We start from the raw sequence: 17,847 nt of genomic DNA on the forward strand, positions 1-17,847 counted from the left end.
CGAGAAGGGGTAGTATGGACACTTTCCTCTGTTTCCTCTGTTTCACAACATGCAGGTGAGCAGTTCTTGGAGACATGTTTCCCCTTCATTATCCAGCTATGAGCTGCTGACCAGCAGATAAACAAAGCCCTTGATTAAAAAATAATTAAAGGCCCCAGCACTTAAAAACAGCAAAAGTGTCTCTCAATGCTTGCTTTGGTTAAACATTTTTGGTCTTTGCACATGTCTGCACCTCTGACTGATGGTGCAGCTGGAATACTTTTATGAAAAAACAGAGTGCAAAGGTGACATTTTGATCACTTCCTGAAATTTGACTCTATGGAGATACCTAGTGTTTCTTGAACTGTGAACCAAATTATGTACTGCTTTACATATATGCAGCATAATGGCAAGGGGTTTTCCTTTGTTGCAGGTTCGTGAGCTGGAGAATGAACTTGAGGCTGAACTCCGTCGCAATTCAGATGCCCAAAAAGGAGCCCGCAAGTTCGAGAGACGCATAAAGGAGCTGACTTACCAGGTATGCAGTAACCACCAGGCAACTGGCAAGATACATCATTAATAGCCTCAGGGTTACAGTCAGAGCTTTCTGATTGCTGGAAGCTTTAGACACAGGAGGGATATATCTCCCTACGGCTTCCATCACAGAATGCTTTGGGTTGGAAGGGACCTTGGAAATCATCTCATTCCAATGCCCCTGCCATGTGCAGGGACACCTTCCACTACACCAGGCTACTCACAGGCCCATCCAACCTGGCCTTGAACACTTCCAGGGATGGAGCATCCACAGCTTCTCTGGGCATCCTGTGCCAGTGATCATCATCCTCTTGCCTGATTTGCTTTAACTAATGTTAGAAAGCCTCTGTTGCTGGGATTTGGACATTTTTAGCACAGTATTAATATGGAACAGGCTTCAATGTAGACTGTTTACAATGCAAGGGAAGAAAGAGCCCAGCTCCCTCTCAGCTGTCCTGCTGTTGCTAAAAGGAGCCAGAAGGACTCAGTGGCTCTAATGCCCTGCTCAGCGTAGGGTTGCTGAGTCCTAGATCTCTATTACTGAGCAGCAGGGTCTAGTCTTGAGCCTCCTGCAGGCTTGCTAACAGCTGCTCATGCTGCTTGGCCTTCAAAGAAGGCCTGCAGCACAGAGCACTTACCCTTTTTCTTTGAACAGCGTTAAGAAGATAAACCCATCCATCTGCCTTAGGAGATTATTTAGCCTCCTACCTGTTGTTTTACTTTGACTTTTGTATGAGCATCTGAAGGTTGTTTTCTTTAATGCAGTGTGCAGGCAGAATTAGCTGGTCCCTCTGCTTGTGGAGCATGACAGCTTTTTTAACCAGAAATGCCTGCAAATCAAACTTCAAATTATGCAAATTACACAGTTCTAGGCTCTCCCATATCTGCTTCAATATATAATGACATGCTTTATAATGACAAGCATGCTCCTCACCCCTGAGCAAGGAACTCTGCCAGTGTGTATCTGCACACCTCTAAAAGTGTATGCACATATATATCTTTATATAAATTTATATAAAATGTATATACATCTATACATGGGAAGGGTAGTCTCAATTTTCACCCCTACACACACATCTTCAATGACGATGTAGATATTTGGACATGGCTAGTTTGTGCTTTGAGCTATAAGTTTCTAAAATATGGCATCCATAATTATTGTATTGTGGTAGATGCTTTAAGCCTTTTTACACTATCAACACAATTAATGGTGTTTTGATACAGTCAGAAGAAGATAAGAAGAATCTTGCCAGGATGCAGGATCTGATTGACAAGCTACAATTAAAAGTGAAGAGTTACAAGCACCAAGCAGAGGAAGCTGTAAGTAACTATCTGGACCTTTTTACCTCTGAGAGATGTATTGTTCTAAACCTACAATGTTTTATCCATAGAAATTTCTAGTACAAAGACACATTTTGTGCCCATAAATAATTATTTTCATATCTATATAAGCCCTGCATATAAAACTGTATTTATATTATATGTAAAGTAAAATATATAGCATATATGTTGATTATATTTAAGAAAAAGTATTCCATTTTAACCTAAGATTGCAGTATAATTTGCAAGAGAAGGGGAGGAAGGGAACAAACAGCCCTCAGCCCCTCCTAGCCCCTCAGAAGACACATTGAAAGCCTCTTAGTTCATTTAACGTGGAAAATGCCACTAGAAATACCAACTCTGTAAAACAACGATCTCAGTTCTGCAGGAGGCAAGTGGTGCCCATGCAGGTGTTACCTACTCATGCTGAGCACTTTCCATCCCACTTGAAATTAAAAGCTTTGTTTCATGTGGACAGGAGGAAATCAGCTGCACTCTTTTTTCTCAACAGGAAGCTCAAGCCAATCTGTACCTCTCGAAGTACAGAAAACAGCAACATGATCTGGATGATGCTGAAGAAAGGGCTGAAATAGCTGAATCTCAAGTTAATAAGCTGAGGAGCAAGTCAAGAGACATTGGCATGAAAAAGGTATGGTCATATGTATGGGGTAGATGTGAGTGTTTAACACATAATAGTGGGTCCTCTGTATCTGTTATATCTCTGAAAGTTGTGTAGACTAGGATAAATTCTTGGGTTTCTACATTTGTTTTGTTTCGCTCTGCCCTTTATTTTAATATTAAGTTAACCCTGTAGGACAGCAATCTGACCCTTACACAAAATACATTCTCTGTACTTTTGTTGTCATTTAACCTCTGTTCTCAGCAGCAGAAGCAAATTGGTGATTTGGTGGGTTTGTTTTGGGTTTTGGGGTTTCTTTTTGCAAGGGATATTAAAAGACTCCACCTTTTTCTTTCCCTGATGATGGAAATTTCTATGTTTGTAATAGAGCCTGGATATTACCACATTAGATATTTTAACACTGCTCTTTCAATGAACTTGTATTGATTGGAATAGCTGGATGAAAAGAAAAGAAAATATTGGCCATTAGTCACTTAGGTGCTGGGAAGTCATTAGTGATTAGAAATATATTTGTTGTGTTTTGCACTTGAACTGAATGGTAGCAAAATGTTAATGAAACTAGAAGGCACTTAAGAACTTAGTCAGGAACTGAAAGCAAACTTATCTATGGTTGCCTTATGGCAAACAGGGCAAAAAAAGAGTGAGATTGCTACTTTTAGGAATGATAGAAAGAGGAGCTGGGTCATTGTTAAATCTATTTCATTTGCAAGTTTAACAAACTTCCATGCTTAACATCACATATGTTTTATGGAGTTGATAGCTCCCAAGCTAAGAAAGGGAGAAAATGCCTTTACGCTCTTAATTTCTGCTTTTGTATTGGCCTAATGAAATTACCTTTGACATATATAAATTACTGCTACTCCACCATCCAGAGAAAAGACACATTTAAACTACCTGAATATCTGGTTCATCACACATTTATGTACATTGGAAGCAATACTGCAATGGCACCTCAAAATATTTGCAGCTTTTAAGGATAAAAAATTTCCACAGATTTTTCTACATTATTCTACCCCTACAGAAAAAAAAAAAATCAAAACCACTATAAACTCATTTAAAGATTCACAAAGCCATGGCATCAAATAAACACTGTACACCATGAGAATAATTTCTTTTTTAAATACTGTTAAGGTTGCTGTTTATTTCCTGGACCTTACTGGTAACCTCCTTCTGCTTCAAAAATGCAGAAGTCACAGAAAAGTGGATGCCTGTTTTTACTAGTCAGATGCTGTTTGCCAACACCAACTGCAGCTCTGGCAATGGAGCAGAGTGTGGCCAAAAGATGAGCTCAGTGGCGCACGCAGCGGTGGCAGCTCCACAAGAAGGGTCTTGTGGCAGCAACTGTAGGAGCTGCCAGGAAACACATTCAGGTGGAGACTGTTGTCCCAAAAATCACAACATCTCCTCTGGGGAGAGAAGGGCACTGCAGAGACTACTTTAATCCTGCAGCATTAGAAATACCTTGTCTACTGCCACGAGTACCCATTTCCTGGATACTCTGGGGAGTGTGTGTCATTCAGAGCACTATCATCAATTAAAAAAGGGTTGCAGAAGTCCTTTGCCATCAAAAGGATCTATATAATCCAGAAAAAGGACAGGATACCTGCACTGTTAGCTGGAATAAGATGGCAAATGTTGGCCAGACTGCTGCTAGTCTATTTCAGATACAAACTGGTAATACCAGGGAACAGAAGCATTAGTGCAGCTTTTGTCACTTATTTGTGAACTTACACTAAAACCTCTTGACATTTCTATTTTTAACAGTTGCATACTATCTCAATTGCCTTTCAGGTTCATGAAGAGGAATAAAAAAGTCCAAGCTGACAAATATGAGAGAAAATACTTGACATAATCAGGCACAACTGAAAGCAGATGTAGAAAAAATAAGCACTTACAGAAATAAACATCAAGTGAAAATCCAAATAGACTGCATAGCATATTTCATTCATTTATTTGTGTTTTTATTTTGCCAAGCCTTAGGGATCAATAGAAGATTGCATCTCGCCAACAGCCGACTTCATTATGTTGGAACAAATCCTAATTGGCAGATCTCTGACAAAATCAAAACTAAGGCCAAATCCAGTCATGCTGCACAGCCTCATGTATTTCATATGCAGATTATTAAAGCAGCTGTCCTGGTTTATGAACAGTACTTCTCCCTTCACTCTCCCAAACCACACTGCCACTCTCTTGCTCCCCCTCCCCTTCCTACTCCTGGAATGGAGTTGGGAGTTGAAAGCACAAAAGGTGAAAAAACACGGGCCAAGAACAATTTCCCAGAAACAGCAATGAGACAAGAAAATTAATAGTAACAGCAACAATATTAATTTTTAAAAAGTATAAAAAAGAGAGGGTGATGCACATGCAGAAATGCTCACTCTGGACCCCTCCTTGAAGGAACCTGCACAGACAGTCCCTCTCCCCACCCCCGCCCCAAATGAAGTGGGGTGGCATCAAATAACATTAGGGTTCTGGTCATGTTTCCTAATGGCTATTGCAAAAAAATAGCCCTGTCCTGGCTGGAACCAGGACAGCAGCACAGATTAAACCTGTGGAAAGGACAGCCCTTAAAGATGGGAAAACCCAGCTTCCATTTGTCCTGCGTGTAGGACCCTGAGTTTTATAGAAGAGAAAGTAAAGATTTCCATATGAACAGTCAATTTGTAAGTTTCTACTACCACCAGTCAAGGGACTTCTCTTTGCCAGCTGCATGACAGGCACAGGAGATGGCGTCAAGGGACACCTCCCTGTGGCTCAGAAATAAAGAGCTCTTTTCAATCTTGCCTTTAAACGGGGAACTGGTCCATGATGGTTTAACACCAGCCAGAAAATTAAATTCCAAATAAGCCCCTCCCCTTCCCCCCACCCCTTTCTGGTAAGAGAGAGACAAAAGCAAAGACTGTGGGTTGAGATAATTTACTGAAAGTAAAGAGCAACAATGTTAGTAACAAAAGTATACAAGAAGAGATGCTTTACCCATACAAAGGTGTTCACCACCTCAACTTAGTTCTATATGGCTACTGGGACAAAGACAAGATGGCAGACACTTCCCATAGGTCATGTCCATGTGGTCCCCTGGGACAAAGACAAGATGGCAGCTGTTCCAGTGCTGCCAGCTCCACGTGTTTTTCCAGACTAGGACAAGGTGGCAACCATTCCCACACAACATGTGGCCCCCAGGACAAAAGCAGGTGGGGGAGGCTCCCACATTTCCTATCCCTGAGCCCAAGACAATGGAGAACAATGACGGATAAACACCCAGAAGCTGGATCGTCCATGTCACACGGTTCATTTTCCAGACCACTGTGCTAGGCTGTGTTTGGCAGCATTCAGCTTCTTACACCTCAGTCTGCCACTGTTCTGTTCCCCACAGCTGCTCCCACTCGGACACTTCTCTGCTCTCCCCAGCGCTGCCAGCCCAGCACGCTCTGCTGGGCTCGGACTTGCCACTGTCGACAGCAAACATGGTCTTTACTTTAAAATTAAATACTAAATGAAATAAAAACCAGTAAGCTCTCTTTCCCTCACCCCAGAAAAAATCCAACCAAAACTCAAAATTTAGGGATTTCTTCTTCTCTGGAAACTTCTTTGTTCCTTTAGGACATCCAATTTTGCATGCTGATCTGTCACAGAACAAGTGGGAGCTTCACAGAAGCCCTGCCTTAGCCTCAGATTTTTGGCAACAGCTTAAATTTAAGAAATCATTCTAGCCCACAGCTTCTAAGAATGGCAGATCAGGTCTATTTATAAAATGAGTTATTTATTGAAAAGATAGGAGGTAACACATAAAAGGTCTTAACCTGAGTTAATTCTGACACAGTATAAAACAAAAGAACTACCAGTAGATTACATAAAACAATACATGATATCAAGCTACCTATATTAAAACTAGCAAAAGAAATACTCAGCTTCCAGAGGAAAGCAGGTGTCCCTGCTCTGAGGAAAAACTCCACGTTTCTAGGAAAATGAGGATGTTTGATATAAATTATATATTTTGATATAAATTATATAGTTTGTAAAGGCAAGTGCCTGTCAGTCAGAATTCCAGTTTTTCTTTCCAGGCGGTAATCCCATGGTGCCAAAATAACTCACTACAAGACAGCTCTGTCTGGTTTGAGCTAACTCACCAGTTAAAAAGCAACAGATAAGCTCATGTGGGGGGTGAGATGCCCTGCTCCATGACTTTTCACAAAGTGTCCATTGACTTTTTTCCTCCCCATTTGTCTGCTATTGTTGCTCAGAAAATCACATTTCCATGTGGCTCTTACAGTAACTCAAAGGGGAAGGTGGAGGAACTCTTTGTTCTTTTCATCACCAGTCTCAGTAGTATCTGTGTGCAGAATTTTCTTCCTGTATGTCAAGGTGTCTATATGATTCCGTTCTTCTTTTTCTTCTAGACAAAATAAAAATACTTATAAGAACTACTGATGTGTAAAATTAATCCTCTAGTGGGGGAACAAGAATAAGACAGGCTCACCATAAAGATAAGTCAGCATTTTCTATTTTAGTTTCATCTGAGTAAAATAAGCATGCACACAACAGTGCAGAAACATTCCTGGTTTTTCCATCTAGCCCTCCATCAATGTAACCAGAGCTGAATTAACCTGTCAACTGTTCCACTTCCTCTGATTATGATATGTTTGACAGCCCAATAGGTCCCAAGATAACTTAATCTTGCTTAAATTGTTTAGACAACTGCATCTCAAAGTATATTATCATCTCTAAAGCATGTTACAACTGTTTAATAAGCAGCATGCAAGTGAATCTCTGCATAGAGAAAAAAATGAAAAAAGACTGAGGCATAATAATTTCAGTTTTCTTTCTAATGTGTTTTTGTTGTACCTCATGGTACCCATAAAATGCCTCCTGAAGCTTACCCAATTCAGATTGTGACAAAATCTTCAGACAAACATTCAAGGTCTGGATTTAGGTACTTCCCTTCAATTTGAGTTGGGGGTGCATTTTGAGGAGGTCGTCAATGGATTTCAATCTCCCACTGCCAGAATTACCTTTCCCCACTTACTGCTCAGTTCTTTGGACTTTACTCCTGGTGCCCCTTGTCCAGACAGCCCGTTCACATTGGGATTGTCTTCCCTTTTCCGAAAACAGAAGATCAGCATAGCAAACAATGCTAACAATGCAGTTGTTTAATCACAGCTGTCTAGCTACAGCTACTGATTATCAATTTTTTTAAAGTTCCAAAGTTTGGCTCAACCCTTATTCAAATCTTGAGGGGCTTGGTATCAACAGTATCTTAAAAAATTATTGTACATACCTTGAGATAGCAAAGTACCACTGCTATTGTCACTGCTACTGCCACCACAGCACAAAGCACTCCTGGCACAATTTTTCCTGTGTTACCTGAATTTTCTTTAAAAACACAAGTACAAAAAAGAAGGGCTTACTATTCAATAAATATATCAAAGCTATGATTTTTTTCTTATTTATTATCTAAAAGGTATGATTTAGGGAGAAAGAAACATTACAAGGAAACTCAGACAAGGACAACAATGTTCAAGTTACTTGACTCATAGTGAAAGATTTTGAAGTGGTACTTTACTGACTTAAGTGTGACTAGCCGAAAGCAGATTATTTTACTTAATTGCGCTGATAGCAAATTCCATGTGTGCTCATGGGATAGGATTTGACAACTTCCCATTTAAAACCAATCAACTGCCCAGTGTGCTGGGCACTGTCTCCAGGTACAGTGCTCAGTGCCATTAGCACTACTGATTTACAGTAGAGGAGCTCTGTAAATGTTACCCAGCCTGGATCTTAAATTTCATGACTCCTGCTGCAAAATCTTTGCAACTTTAATCTGAAACATTGCCCTGCTCCATAGTGCAGCCATGCAATCCAGGTGGACACAAGAAATCCTGAGATGAGTGAGTGATAACCATGGATTTCACAGGAGATCAAAGCCCACCTAGAAGAAACCTCTGCACAGCACCAAACTGTCAAAAGAACTGCATGGCTCTTCTACCTCAGGTTGTCTTTCCCCTACTGTGTCTTGTCCAAAGAATTTGAAAAATTGTGCATTCCTCTAGAAACTTCCTATGGATGTCTGGAAAACAGCTAAAGAATAAAAACTGCTAAAACAGCATTTAATCTAGTCATTGCCTTTAGCTTGACTCTGTAACCACATGCAGACCTATGTTTACATCTTGTAAATTCCTTTAGAAGACCAGCTTTAAGCTGCAACCCTTCCTTATGCAGGAGAGATGATTGTAAATCTCTTTTCTCCCCTCAAAAGCCTCTTTCCGGTGGCCCTTGGAAACCCTTCTGATTGCTCAGCAGCTGCTGTGCTATGGCTGCTATCCAACATGGACAGCCCATTCCCTACTGTCTCTAGCCACTTATCTGCTTTCAGGCTGTGCTGAAAGCCACAAAGGTACTCATCTCTAGTTATTATCACTTATTCTACCCCCTTTTCTGTCGTCTCTATTTTTCATGTCTTATTTGCTTGGCTTGCTTCAAGTTCTCTTCTTTGTTTAGAAGAGGTGTCCTCTATTAGTTCTCAATCTTTTTGGTGATTGTATGTAATTGTGTGAAATGTCTGTGTGCTACTGTTGTACGTGCTACTGACAAGGAAATAACTGTAAGTAAGATTTCACAGCTGGGAATTTACTATAGCTCATAAAAACACAGGCATGCATTTAAACATATATATCCCCAGGCCTAAAAAAGGCCTGCTGTGTAGAATTAAAGCTTTGAAAATAACAACTGTGTGTTCTCAACAAGCTTTCTTCTGCAGCCAAACTTATACCACAAGCTTTGGGCTTCCCATCATCTCTCTGCTACATTTAAAACTATGTTTGCTGTCAGCAGAGCGTTTAGGACAGAACTCTGAGAGCCCTGCTGTGTTCCCAGCTATGAGAGCAGTTGGTGGCAACTGAAGGCAGACATTGATTTTGTAACCTTTGCCACAATAAGCTGCTGACTGAAAAAAATAAACTTCTAGTCTTTAAATAAACACATCGTTGGTAACTTTCTTTTTTCTGAGCCAACAAAAATAAAACGTGTCTCTTCCACCCAACTGTACCAGTCACACCAAATTACACAAAAATAAGTGCATGTTGCATCAGCGTACTGAGAGCTGGCAAGCAGCTGTCACTGCTGTCCCACTACTTTCTCACCCAATTCATGTAATGAAGGCTGAATCCATTCACAAAGAAAAGCATCTTCCAGTGGAGCCAATGTCCCTCCTCAAGGGGTATATTCTGAACTCTAGAGCTGCTTCCATGACTAGTTTTTAATTCATTGTTGTAGTACTGATTCTTTTTATGTAATGATTATTTTTGAGATTGGTCCTGATCCTGGTCCTCATCCTCTGAAACGGAAGGAGTGGCAACTTACCGACATGCAAAGTTGTCACAGCAAGTTTTGTGTAGAGAGGTGTTGAAATATTACACAGATATTCTCCACTGTCGCCTGCAGTAAGATGATCCAGCCTCAGCGAAAAGTCACTTTCGTTAAGCTGGACTCGAGGCTGGTGAGAGTGAGATGTGCCATTGAAGGAGGCCAGGACTGAGGTCACTGCATTTCTGTGCAATGTCCAGACAACACTGAAACCGTCAGTGCTTGCAGTGTCAAGGCCGTGTTCACAAGGAATTACGGTGCTCTCTCCTTCCACCTTGGGCAGGTGCTCTGAAACAGACAAAGAGCTCTCTGCACTTTTTTTGGAAAATACTGTGAAGGTTATTTAGACATTCTGTGGTTTTTTTCTTAGGTTTTATACTACCATGAACAAATACAAAAACATATTTCACTACTTTGATATTGCATTCAAGTATCACAGTATGTTTCTAGAAGCAGATGCATCTGAAGATTTTAAAAACACATTTATCTTACACAAAAATCTAATTGGTATTGGCAATATTTATGAATATCCTTTTTTTTAAAAATTGCCTATTTTTCCTCTAATTGAGGGGCTCATTAATAGAAGTGATTCAGTCTAGTCTGTGTAAAACAGCAGGAAATTCCACATGCTGGGAGCAGACAGAAAATGGAACTGATCAGATAACTGCACACCTGAAGCAAAAGGATAAAACACAACATAATTTAACTAAAAGAATAAAAAGATTGTATGTAGTTAGAAATAACTTTCAGTTATGGTGAACTTAAGTACTTTACTTGTCCATGTTGAACCTTTAACAATTAATAAATAGCTTTAAAAAAACAGGAAAGGGAAGGAGAAGGCAGGTAAATGGAATTAACACCTAATATATAAAATACTAATACAAGTCAAATTAACATCATAGCACAATTATGGATTTGACAGCAGGGATTTGACAGCAGTGGTGGCTGGCAGTCAGCTGGAGAGGAAGGTAATAGATTATTTTGACATGGTATAACTACACTTGATTTCTGGGGGGGAGGGTTAATGAACAAAGGTGTGGGGCTGAAAAATCATGAAGACAAAAAAAACCCAGAATTGTACCCCACACTGCTACTACAGAAACAAAAGGAGAACAGTTTGTTTTCAAAATGTTCTACTGAGGGGTTATATGGATGCAGGGAAATGCAAGTATGTGTGTAATGGAGTGTACCTTTTTCTCTTGTGGATCAGGCATAGATAACAAAAGAGACACAGTGCACTTGGTAGCTACTAAGATGCCATACTTGCAACTTTCCATATTGTAAGCAATTCCATATAAATTAAAAACTGCACTCTTGTTCTGAAGCTTATGCAGTGGGTTAGGCACTGAGAGTGTCTGGATACACTTTAGGGGGTAATCTGGATGATGGAAGCATCCATGCACATCTCACAAGAGAACTACTCTTGCATTGCTCTTCCTTCAACTAAAAATATTTCCTAAGAAACTGGAAAGGTTGAAAACCACCAGTTATCTACTCAAAGTGAATTTCCAATGAAATTCAGGAGGAAGACAAAGCAGAGTTGAAATTTCATAGTCCTGCTTTTCCTTAACTAAAAAAAACAGGCTGGTGTTCACTAAATTGCAAACTCCTGCTCCCCACACAGCCAGCACTCAGACTGGTACTTAAGGATGCATGTGAAGAGAAGCACAATGAAAGGATCAAACAGATCATATGCAGCTAGCATACAAACTTTCACCTCCCTCACAGAACCCACATATTCTCCAAGGTTTCCATGTATTTTGTCCAATGGGCAGAATTCTTTTATTGGTAGAGGGTAAAGTTTGTTTATTAGGCACCTCTTAAAATGTGAAACTGATATAGGAGAGATGTTAAGAGTAACAGTAACTTACAGAAGGGTGAGCTAGCCCCTCTCATTCCTACTTCTTGGAAGCAACTGGTAATGCTGCCTTGTAATCCTAACAAATGCATTTCCAAGAGAAAGGTATACCCATTTGCACTGTCCCATCTCCATGCTACCCCACTGCAGAAAGACTGTCTTTAGTTTGACTTTGAAGCCAGCTGTGAAATTCAGTAACAATGCTGAAAGAGATTTCATTCCTACCTTGCATCTTCCATTCAGCAGTCCACACTTCATGATCCAAATGAATATGACATTGGTAAGTATCTGTCACATTTATAATGTCCTTGTCACTTCTAAGAGAATAGAGAACTCCATTCCTAGTTTCCTCCCGATCTGTCTCCTGGATGGATATACTACCCTGTATCCAAGATATAGTTGGTGCTGGATAACTGAGAAAAGCATAGCACTTCAGTCTCCTTTCTGTGTTTGTCTTTTGGTATTCCAGTGCATAAGAAGAAGGAGCTGTAGATGAAAAAATAATTTTAAAAATAAATCTTACTACTTACAAAATGGTTTTTAACTTGAAGCGATTACTCTTTTGAAATACCATTGGGGAGAATGAATATAGCTGAGAACAAAACTTCATCTGTGTTTGAATTCAGAAGAAAGCACAGCTACTTACAAGGCCAAGATATGTACAGTTCTGAGAAGCCACATTATGTGTACCACATAATTAACCCTTAGAAATCAAGGTGCTGTAGGTTATGAAAACAAGTGCTGCACTAAAATTTTCCAATCCATGTTGCAATATTTCACCAGAGGAAAAAAACTGCTGCATAACACCATCAGGCCCAAAAGGTGCTCTGCTGTGTTGGAAGATTTTGATTCCATGGGAGAAACACAAGGAAATCTGCTGGTGCCATTCCATTTGCGGTGGTGTGATCCAAGGGTTTTTGATGCCTTACTGACCTTTAACTCGTAGCTGCACTTCCACTTCTGTTTGATGTTGTGCTGTTCCCACGTAGCAGCTGTAAGAGCCCTCGTCAGTCATGGTCAGGTTACTAAGTTTCAAGGAGGCATTTCCACTAGGGATGTTCTCATGGAAAAGGTGTGTTCTGAGTCTGTAATGTGGATCTTGTTGTCCCAGCTGATCCTTCTGCTGGTAGTAACTGTGCACATTTTTGTTCTCTTTTCTCCAGTGAATTACTTCATCATGTCCAGGTGGGAAACGACAAGGGAGGATGCAATCCTTGGAAAACAGTCCTGTTACTTCTTCCTGTTCTGTAAAACCTAAAGTCCATAAGTATAAATGACTAAGTTTAATCCAGTCTACAAGTATATTTCTGCACCTATTTATCCCTGACAAAAAAATGCTCTTGCAGGTGTGCCAACGTCTCTTTAATGACTTTTCTGTCACATGAGTCTCTTGGGACAGCAAGGGTGTCCATTCAGTTTAATCAGGATGATAACACAGAGCTGTGCTCGCTGAACTTCTAATCAGTTTACGTAGGAATCCCAAGTAAGCACCTACATTCTCAAATCAGCACACTGCCACCTTACCACCTGAGCTCCAAATGCATTCCCACACTTTGAACCACATCTTTTCCATCTCAGACTTTAAAAGCCTTTTGAGCTGCAGCTTCCTACATGTTCAAACATTCACAGTGCCATGCTGCAATGCCCCGTGTTACCAACCACCCTCACACAGTGCCAAGCAGTTGTACCATCACAGGGAAAAAAGACATGGCTCTGCAACTGATGGGAAGGACAGAACTTCCTGAATCAGCTTTGCCACCACAGACAGGATGAGGAAGCTCTGTCTCAGCCCCTTGAGATAATTAAGGTGTGCATTCCAAAAATTGACACAAGTGGTAGCATCTCATTTCTGTCAACATTTAAGTTAGGCCTTGCTAGCATACAAGAGAAATTTAAAATTAATCTTTCAAAAAACTGACTGCATTGACTTAGCATCATCACATTGACTTCTTGGCCAAGGTCAGACAACCTGTTAGGCTGGTAGTGAGTGCCCAGGGGCAGCTGCCATCCCAACATTCTGGTCCCATCTCTAGCTCATCTGGCAGAACAATCCAAATGACTTTTCCTTAGTCTTCTCAACGCAAAGTCAGCCAATTTGATGCAAAACATTTTCAGTCTGAACTGAAAAGCACTGCCTGCTGAGCCAGTGGGGCAGAAACATTGGCAGGTAACAGTGTGGGGGCTCAATGGCCACAGCCATCCATGCAGCCACCTGACAAGCAGTCTTTGGCTTCAGAAGTGTTTTACATTACCCAAAATTGATTCTTTACCCTAATAAACAGTGCTAGAATTCACTAGCTCTTCTTAATAAAAATTTAAAATAATGGTCTTTTTTATTATTTTTCAGCTACAACCTACCCCAAAGTGTAGCACTGATGTGAAATACACAAATCGTGACAGCTGGTATGTTCTGTCCTTTCATTTTTCTTCATTGGTTCATAGATTCAGGTCAAACTGGCAAAATAAAAGCAGGGGATAAAACCTGTTTAAATGCAGATAAAAGACATGTCCATATGTAATTTCCTTTCTGCAGCTTGCAAAGGACTATAGGCCTTTGTATCATGTTTTTGTTTGCAACAGACTTGGTACAGATTTTTGACATTTAAGTCATTCATTATGTGATCCTACGCATTACATAGTAGTGGAGGCTCACTCATTACCTTGTAGCCCCTTGCAGATTGATGCTTTATTTTTAATAAATAGAGAGTGTTTACTATCAGTGTTGTTGCAGGGCTAGGGAATATTAATCTTCCTCATTCCTGAACAGGATACCAAGGAAAACTGGTCAAGTCAAATTTGCAAAAGTATGTAAGACATCCCTTGTCAAGCCTGATTTTCTTTACTTTTTAAAATATTTTTCTGATTACTGCAACATTTGACTTTCTGGGGTGGAAAATTTGATTGCATTTGCAAATACTGCAGATGTAGAGAACTTTTCACTCTTTTTACACTTTCAGAAACATGTGCATGGAAATTTAGGGTAGGAATGCAAAGGAGGAGACTCTCTCATCATATCTTCTGTTTTGTCAGACAGCAATGAACTGGAACCGCTCATGTGTGACAGAAAAAGAATAACCTTACTGTAACTATTACTTGAGTGGAGGAAGAATGCAGTCTTATCCTAAAATACAGCATACCCCAGTGGAGAAATTACCTCATGAATCAAGTAACTTGAAAAGTCTTCAATAGATTTTCCTAGTCCTTTTTTTTTCTCCCCAAAAGGCAGCTATAGGTACATTTCTAACTGGTTTAGCCAGGCTTGCTAGCCCAACATTTTAGTATTCTGAATAATTTTGACTAGTGTCTGAGACTATATTTGTGGTGGGTGTGAATCTTAAATCCTAAAGATTTTTGAGTATTATTTCTTTTGAAAAGGCAGTGTGCTTGTTTCATGTATTCTCACTATTCTTTTAGGAGAAAAAAACAGAACAAAACAAAAAAGCAGAGGCACCAAAACATTAAATCTGAGGCAGAAATAGATGCAATGGTAAAATAAACATTTGATATATAATTTTGTTCTATGTCAGCAACAATTGCCAGTATCTACTTTCTCTACCCCTTGCACTGGCATGGGGTAGAGAAAAACATCATGTTTTATTGGATTTTTTTGCTTATTTACCTACACTTCCAACTTGATCAACAAGATATACTGTGCTTGATGTTTGAATTTCAGAAACCGCAATCAATGCTGTATTTCCCTTAGTGAGGGATCTGCCACGTTGAATTGACATGCCACCCTTCACTGGCAGTGATGCTCTGAGAGTAACAAGGTTCCAGTGGTACCTCTGTGATGCCTTTGGGGCTGCATGGACAGTGCACACTGACTCCCACCTTCTAGCTGTGCCCCATAACCTGCTCCAAAATACAACAGCTACAACTACTTAGCTGAAAAGTTTCATGTTCAGCACAAACTGTAGCTTTGGATCTTCCCATTAGAGAAAAATGTATGCTGGTCTGTAGAAAAAAATGAGTGGTTCTGGCCAGTCTTTTCAGCAAGTTCTGGAGACTTCCAGGGATAAAGTGTCTGTATGCTGGTAATTAGAGTCACGCTGCAAAGTACTCAACAAACATGCAACAAACAATGCCTGTTTGTCACAGACGTAAGTGGCACAACCAAGAAGTCATGCCCTAAGGCTTTGTGGTGAAATATCAATATGAAATAACAGACAGTGCACAAGTAGAATTAAGTTCACTGTAGTCAGGTTAGTTACTGATTGGTTACTAGTTTTCAGGAGAATTATTTCATACAGAATCACCACAGGCTCAACTGGAAAACAGCTCAGCCAGGATTCCTGAGAGCAAGGCAAGGTGCTAAAATGCTTTTCCAAAGACATACTGAACAGCTCAAATAATGGTAGGGGGAATGCTGCATTTGCTTTGGCCACTACAGGAAACAAACACATGCTTTCTCTTTCTTGGGTTAATCAGTGACCAAACTGCATCCAAGTATTTCTGCATTTTTGAACTCTGCAGTCAAGCTCAAACCTGATCAGGGCACTCCTGCAGCAAACAGCCATTGGGATTGGTGGCTGCCCAGTGTACTTTGTGACCTCTTTGAGAGCTGGTGTGCATATTGAAATATTCTCCTTTCAAATAAAATTTATTTATTTCTGAGTACAAAGGATTCTATTTATTCCTTTTCAATGCAACTTAACAAAAACACATTTCAAGCATATACACACACTTACAAGGACTGGGAAATACCAGAAGATTTTCATTTTTACCAACAAGCAAACAGGAAAAACAAGCATGTAAAATTCTCAAAAAGACATGTTAATCATATACTGCTACAATCTCCAGCCACAATGATACCAGCTTTCTAGAATTTCCTCACTGAATCTTCAGATGTCCCACAATAAAACAGAGAAGTCGTTCTCTGCCTCCCCACAATGAAACCCTTACAACTTAAATGCTAACTCCTTACTTCAGTTGTCGAGAAATACTCCGAATGGAAGAAAATTTCCGCAGTCTCACTCCCTGTTGATCTTTGCCGCTCTCCAGCTGCACTCTGACCCACCCGCATGGCTCAGAACTCGAGTAACTAACACAGAAATTCGTGCAGTCCCCTTAAGGGAAGCAGCTGTTTTTACAGCGAGATCTACGATTCGACACACGCAAAGATTTCACACCTTTTATGTTCCCTTCTTCGGGCTTAAAAAACATTTTCTCTTAACCATTTATTTCGCCTGGCAAACCCATAGTTCCTGCAAGCTCTAACAGGCTTACAGCAGTCACGACGCCGCTCCCAAGGCGCTCGGGAGGCAGCGGCAGCGCCAATTCCCTCAGGGGCAGAGCGCAGGAACGCGGCACCGGGAGCCAGGTCACATCCCCCCGGCTCAGGAGAAAAGAACGAAGGTAAAAGTAATCATGACACCCTTCTCAAGAAGCTGGTCATCTGGAACAACAGGTGCCTAGGGCTGCCTGCAGGGTTAGGCAATTATTTTCCAACAGTAATTTCCTAACAGTGACTTATTCTTTCTGGACAATTCAAGCTTTGTCTGTGCCATCTGGTTTCCAGCAGAACAAAACGACTCAAGTATTTTCGGGAAGAGGGCTTACAAAAAACACCAAACAAAATGAAGGGAGAAGTGGCAAGAAAGGGTGTGTCCCCGCAGACTTTGGTAGTGTTAGGAGTAGACAGGCGAGGTGTGTCTTGCGTTCACTGAGTCATTTGGGTTGGAAAAGACCTCTGGGATCATCAAGTCCAACCTTTGATGAAATTCACAACTAGATCATGGCATTAAGTGACACGTCCAGTCGTTTCTTGAACACTTTCAGGGATGGTGAGGTACCTGGGCAGCTCATTGCAATGCTTGGAAACCCCTTCAATGGGGAAATTCCTCCCAATATCCAAACTAAATGTCCGCTGGCACAGCTTGAGGGTGCGTCCTCTTGTCCTGTTACAAGATAACTGGGACAACGGACCGATCCCCCACCTGGCTACAACTTCCTTTCAGGAAGTTGTAAAGACTGCTGAGGTCTTTCCTGAGCAACTCCTGATGGGAACTGCACTTCACACCCTTCACCAGCTCCCTCTCCCTTCGCTGGACACGCTCCAGCGCCTCAAAGTCTGTCCGTAGTGAGGTGTCCAGAGCTGGACACAGCATCCGAGGCGCTCCACCAGGGCCAGCACATTCCCGGGAGACAGAGCTTTCCA

At 40.8% G+C, this 17,847-nt stretch overlaps 2 protein-coding genes across 8 annotated transcripts in view; one reads left to right on the plus strand and one right to left on the minus strand.

The window, feature by feature from the left end:
• Positions 1-4,533, plus strand: part of MYH15 (myosin heavy chain 15) — a 45,650-nt gene extending 41,117 nt beyond the window's left edge. Inside the window, exons 40-43 of the mRNA XM_064724754.1 lie at positions 413-517; positions 1,738-1,833; positions 2,345-2,482; positions 4,265-4,533. Of these exons, the coding sequence (XP_064580824.1) occupies positions 413-517; positions 1,738-1,833; positions 2,345-2,482; positions 4,265-4,282 (357 nt within the window). The 3' untranslated portion in view covers positions 4,283-4,533. The remainder of the gene's footprint in view (positions 1-412; positions 518-1,737; positions 1,834-2,344; positions 2,483-4,264) is intronic.
• HHLA2 (HHLA2 member of B7 family) overlaps positions 1-17,847 on the minus strand; it is a 35,306-nt gene that overhangs the window by 17,230 nt on the left and 229 nt on the right. For 2 of the 7 annotated variants that reach the window (XM_064724800.1, XM_064724788.1), the window contains exons 2-7: positions 14,049-14,144; positions 12,624-12,944; positions 11,916-12,176; positions 9,830-10,120; positions 7,749-7,843; positions 5,374-6,866 (exon numbers count right to left, since the gene is read on the minus strand). In XM_064724800.1, the coding sequence (XP_064580870.1) occupies positions 6,840-6,866; positions 7,749-7,843; positions 9,830-10,120; positions 11,916-12,176; positions 12,624-12,944; positions 14,049-14,112 (1,059 nt within the window). In that variant the 5' untranslated portion in view covers positions 14,113-14,144 and the 3' untranslated portion in view covers positions 5,374-6,839. Of the gene's footprint in view, positions 1-5,373; positions 6,867-7,748; positions 7,844-9,829; positions 10,121-11,915; positions 12,177-12,623; positions 12,945-14,048; positions 14,173-16,614; positions 17,840-17,847 lie in introns of those variants that run through there. The other 5 variants (XR_010441891.1, XM_064724811.1, XM_064724820.1 and 2 more) reach the window with 5 other exon arrangements.

The sequence above is a fragment of the Zonotrichia leucophrys genome, chromosome 1 (assembly GCF_028769735.1).
Source record: "Zonotrichia leucophrys gambelii isolate GWCS_2022_RI chromosome 1, RI_Zleu_2.0, whole genome shotgun sequence".
Taxonomy (NCBI): domain Eukaryota; kingdom Metazoa; phylum Chordata; class Aves; order Passeriformes; family Passerellidae; genus Zonotrichia; species Zonotrichia leucophrys.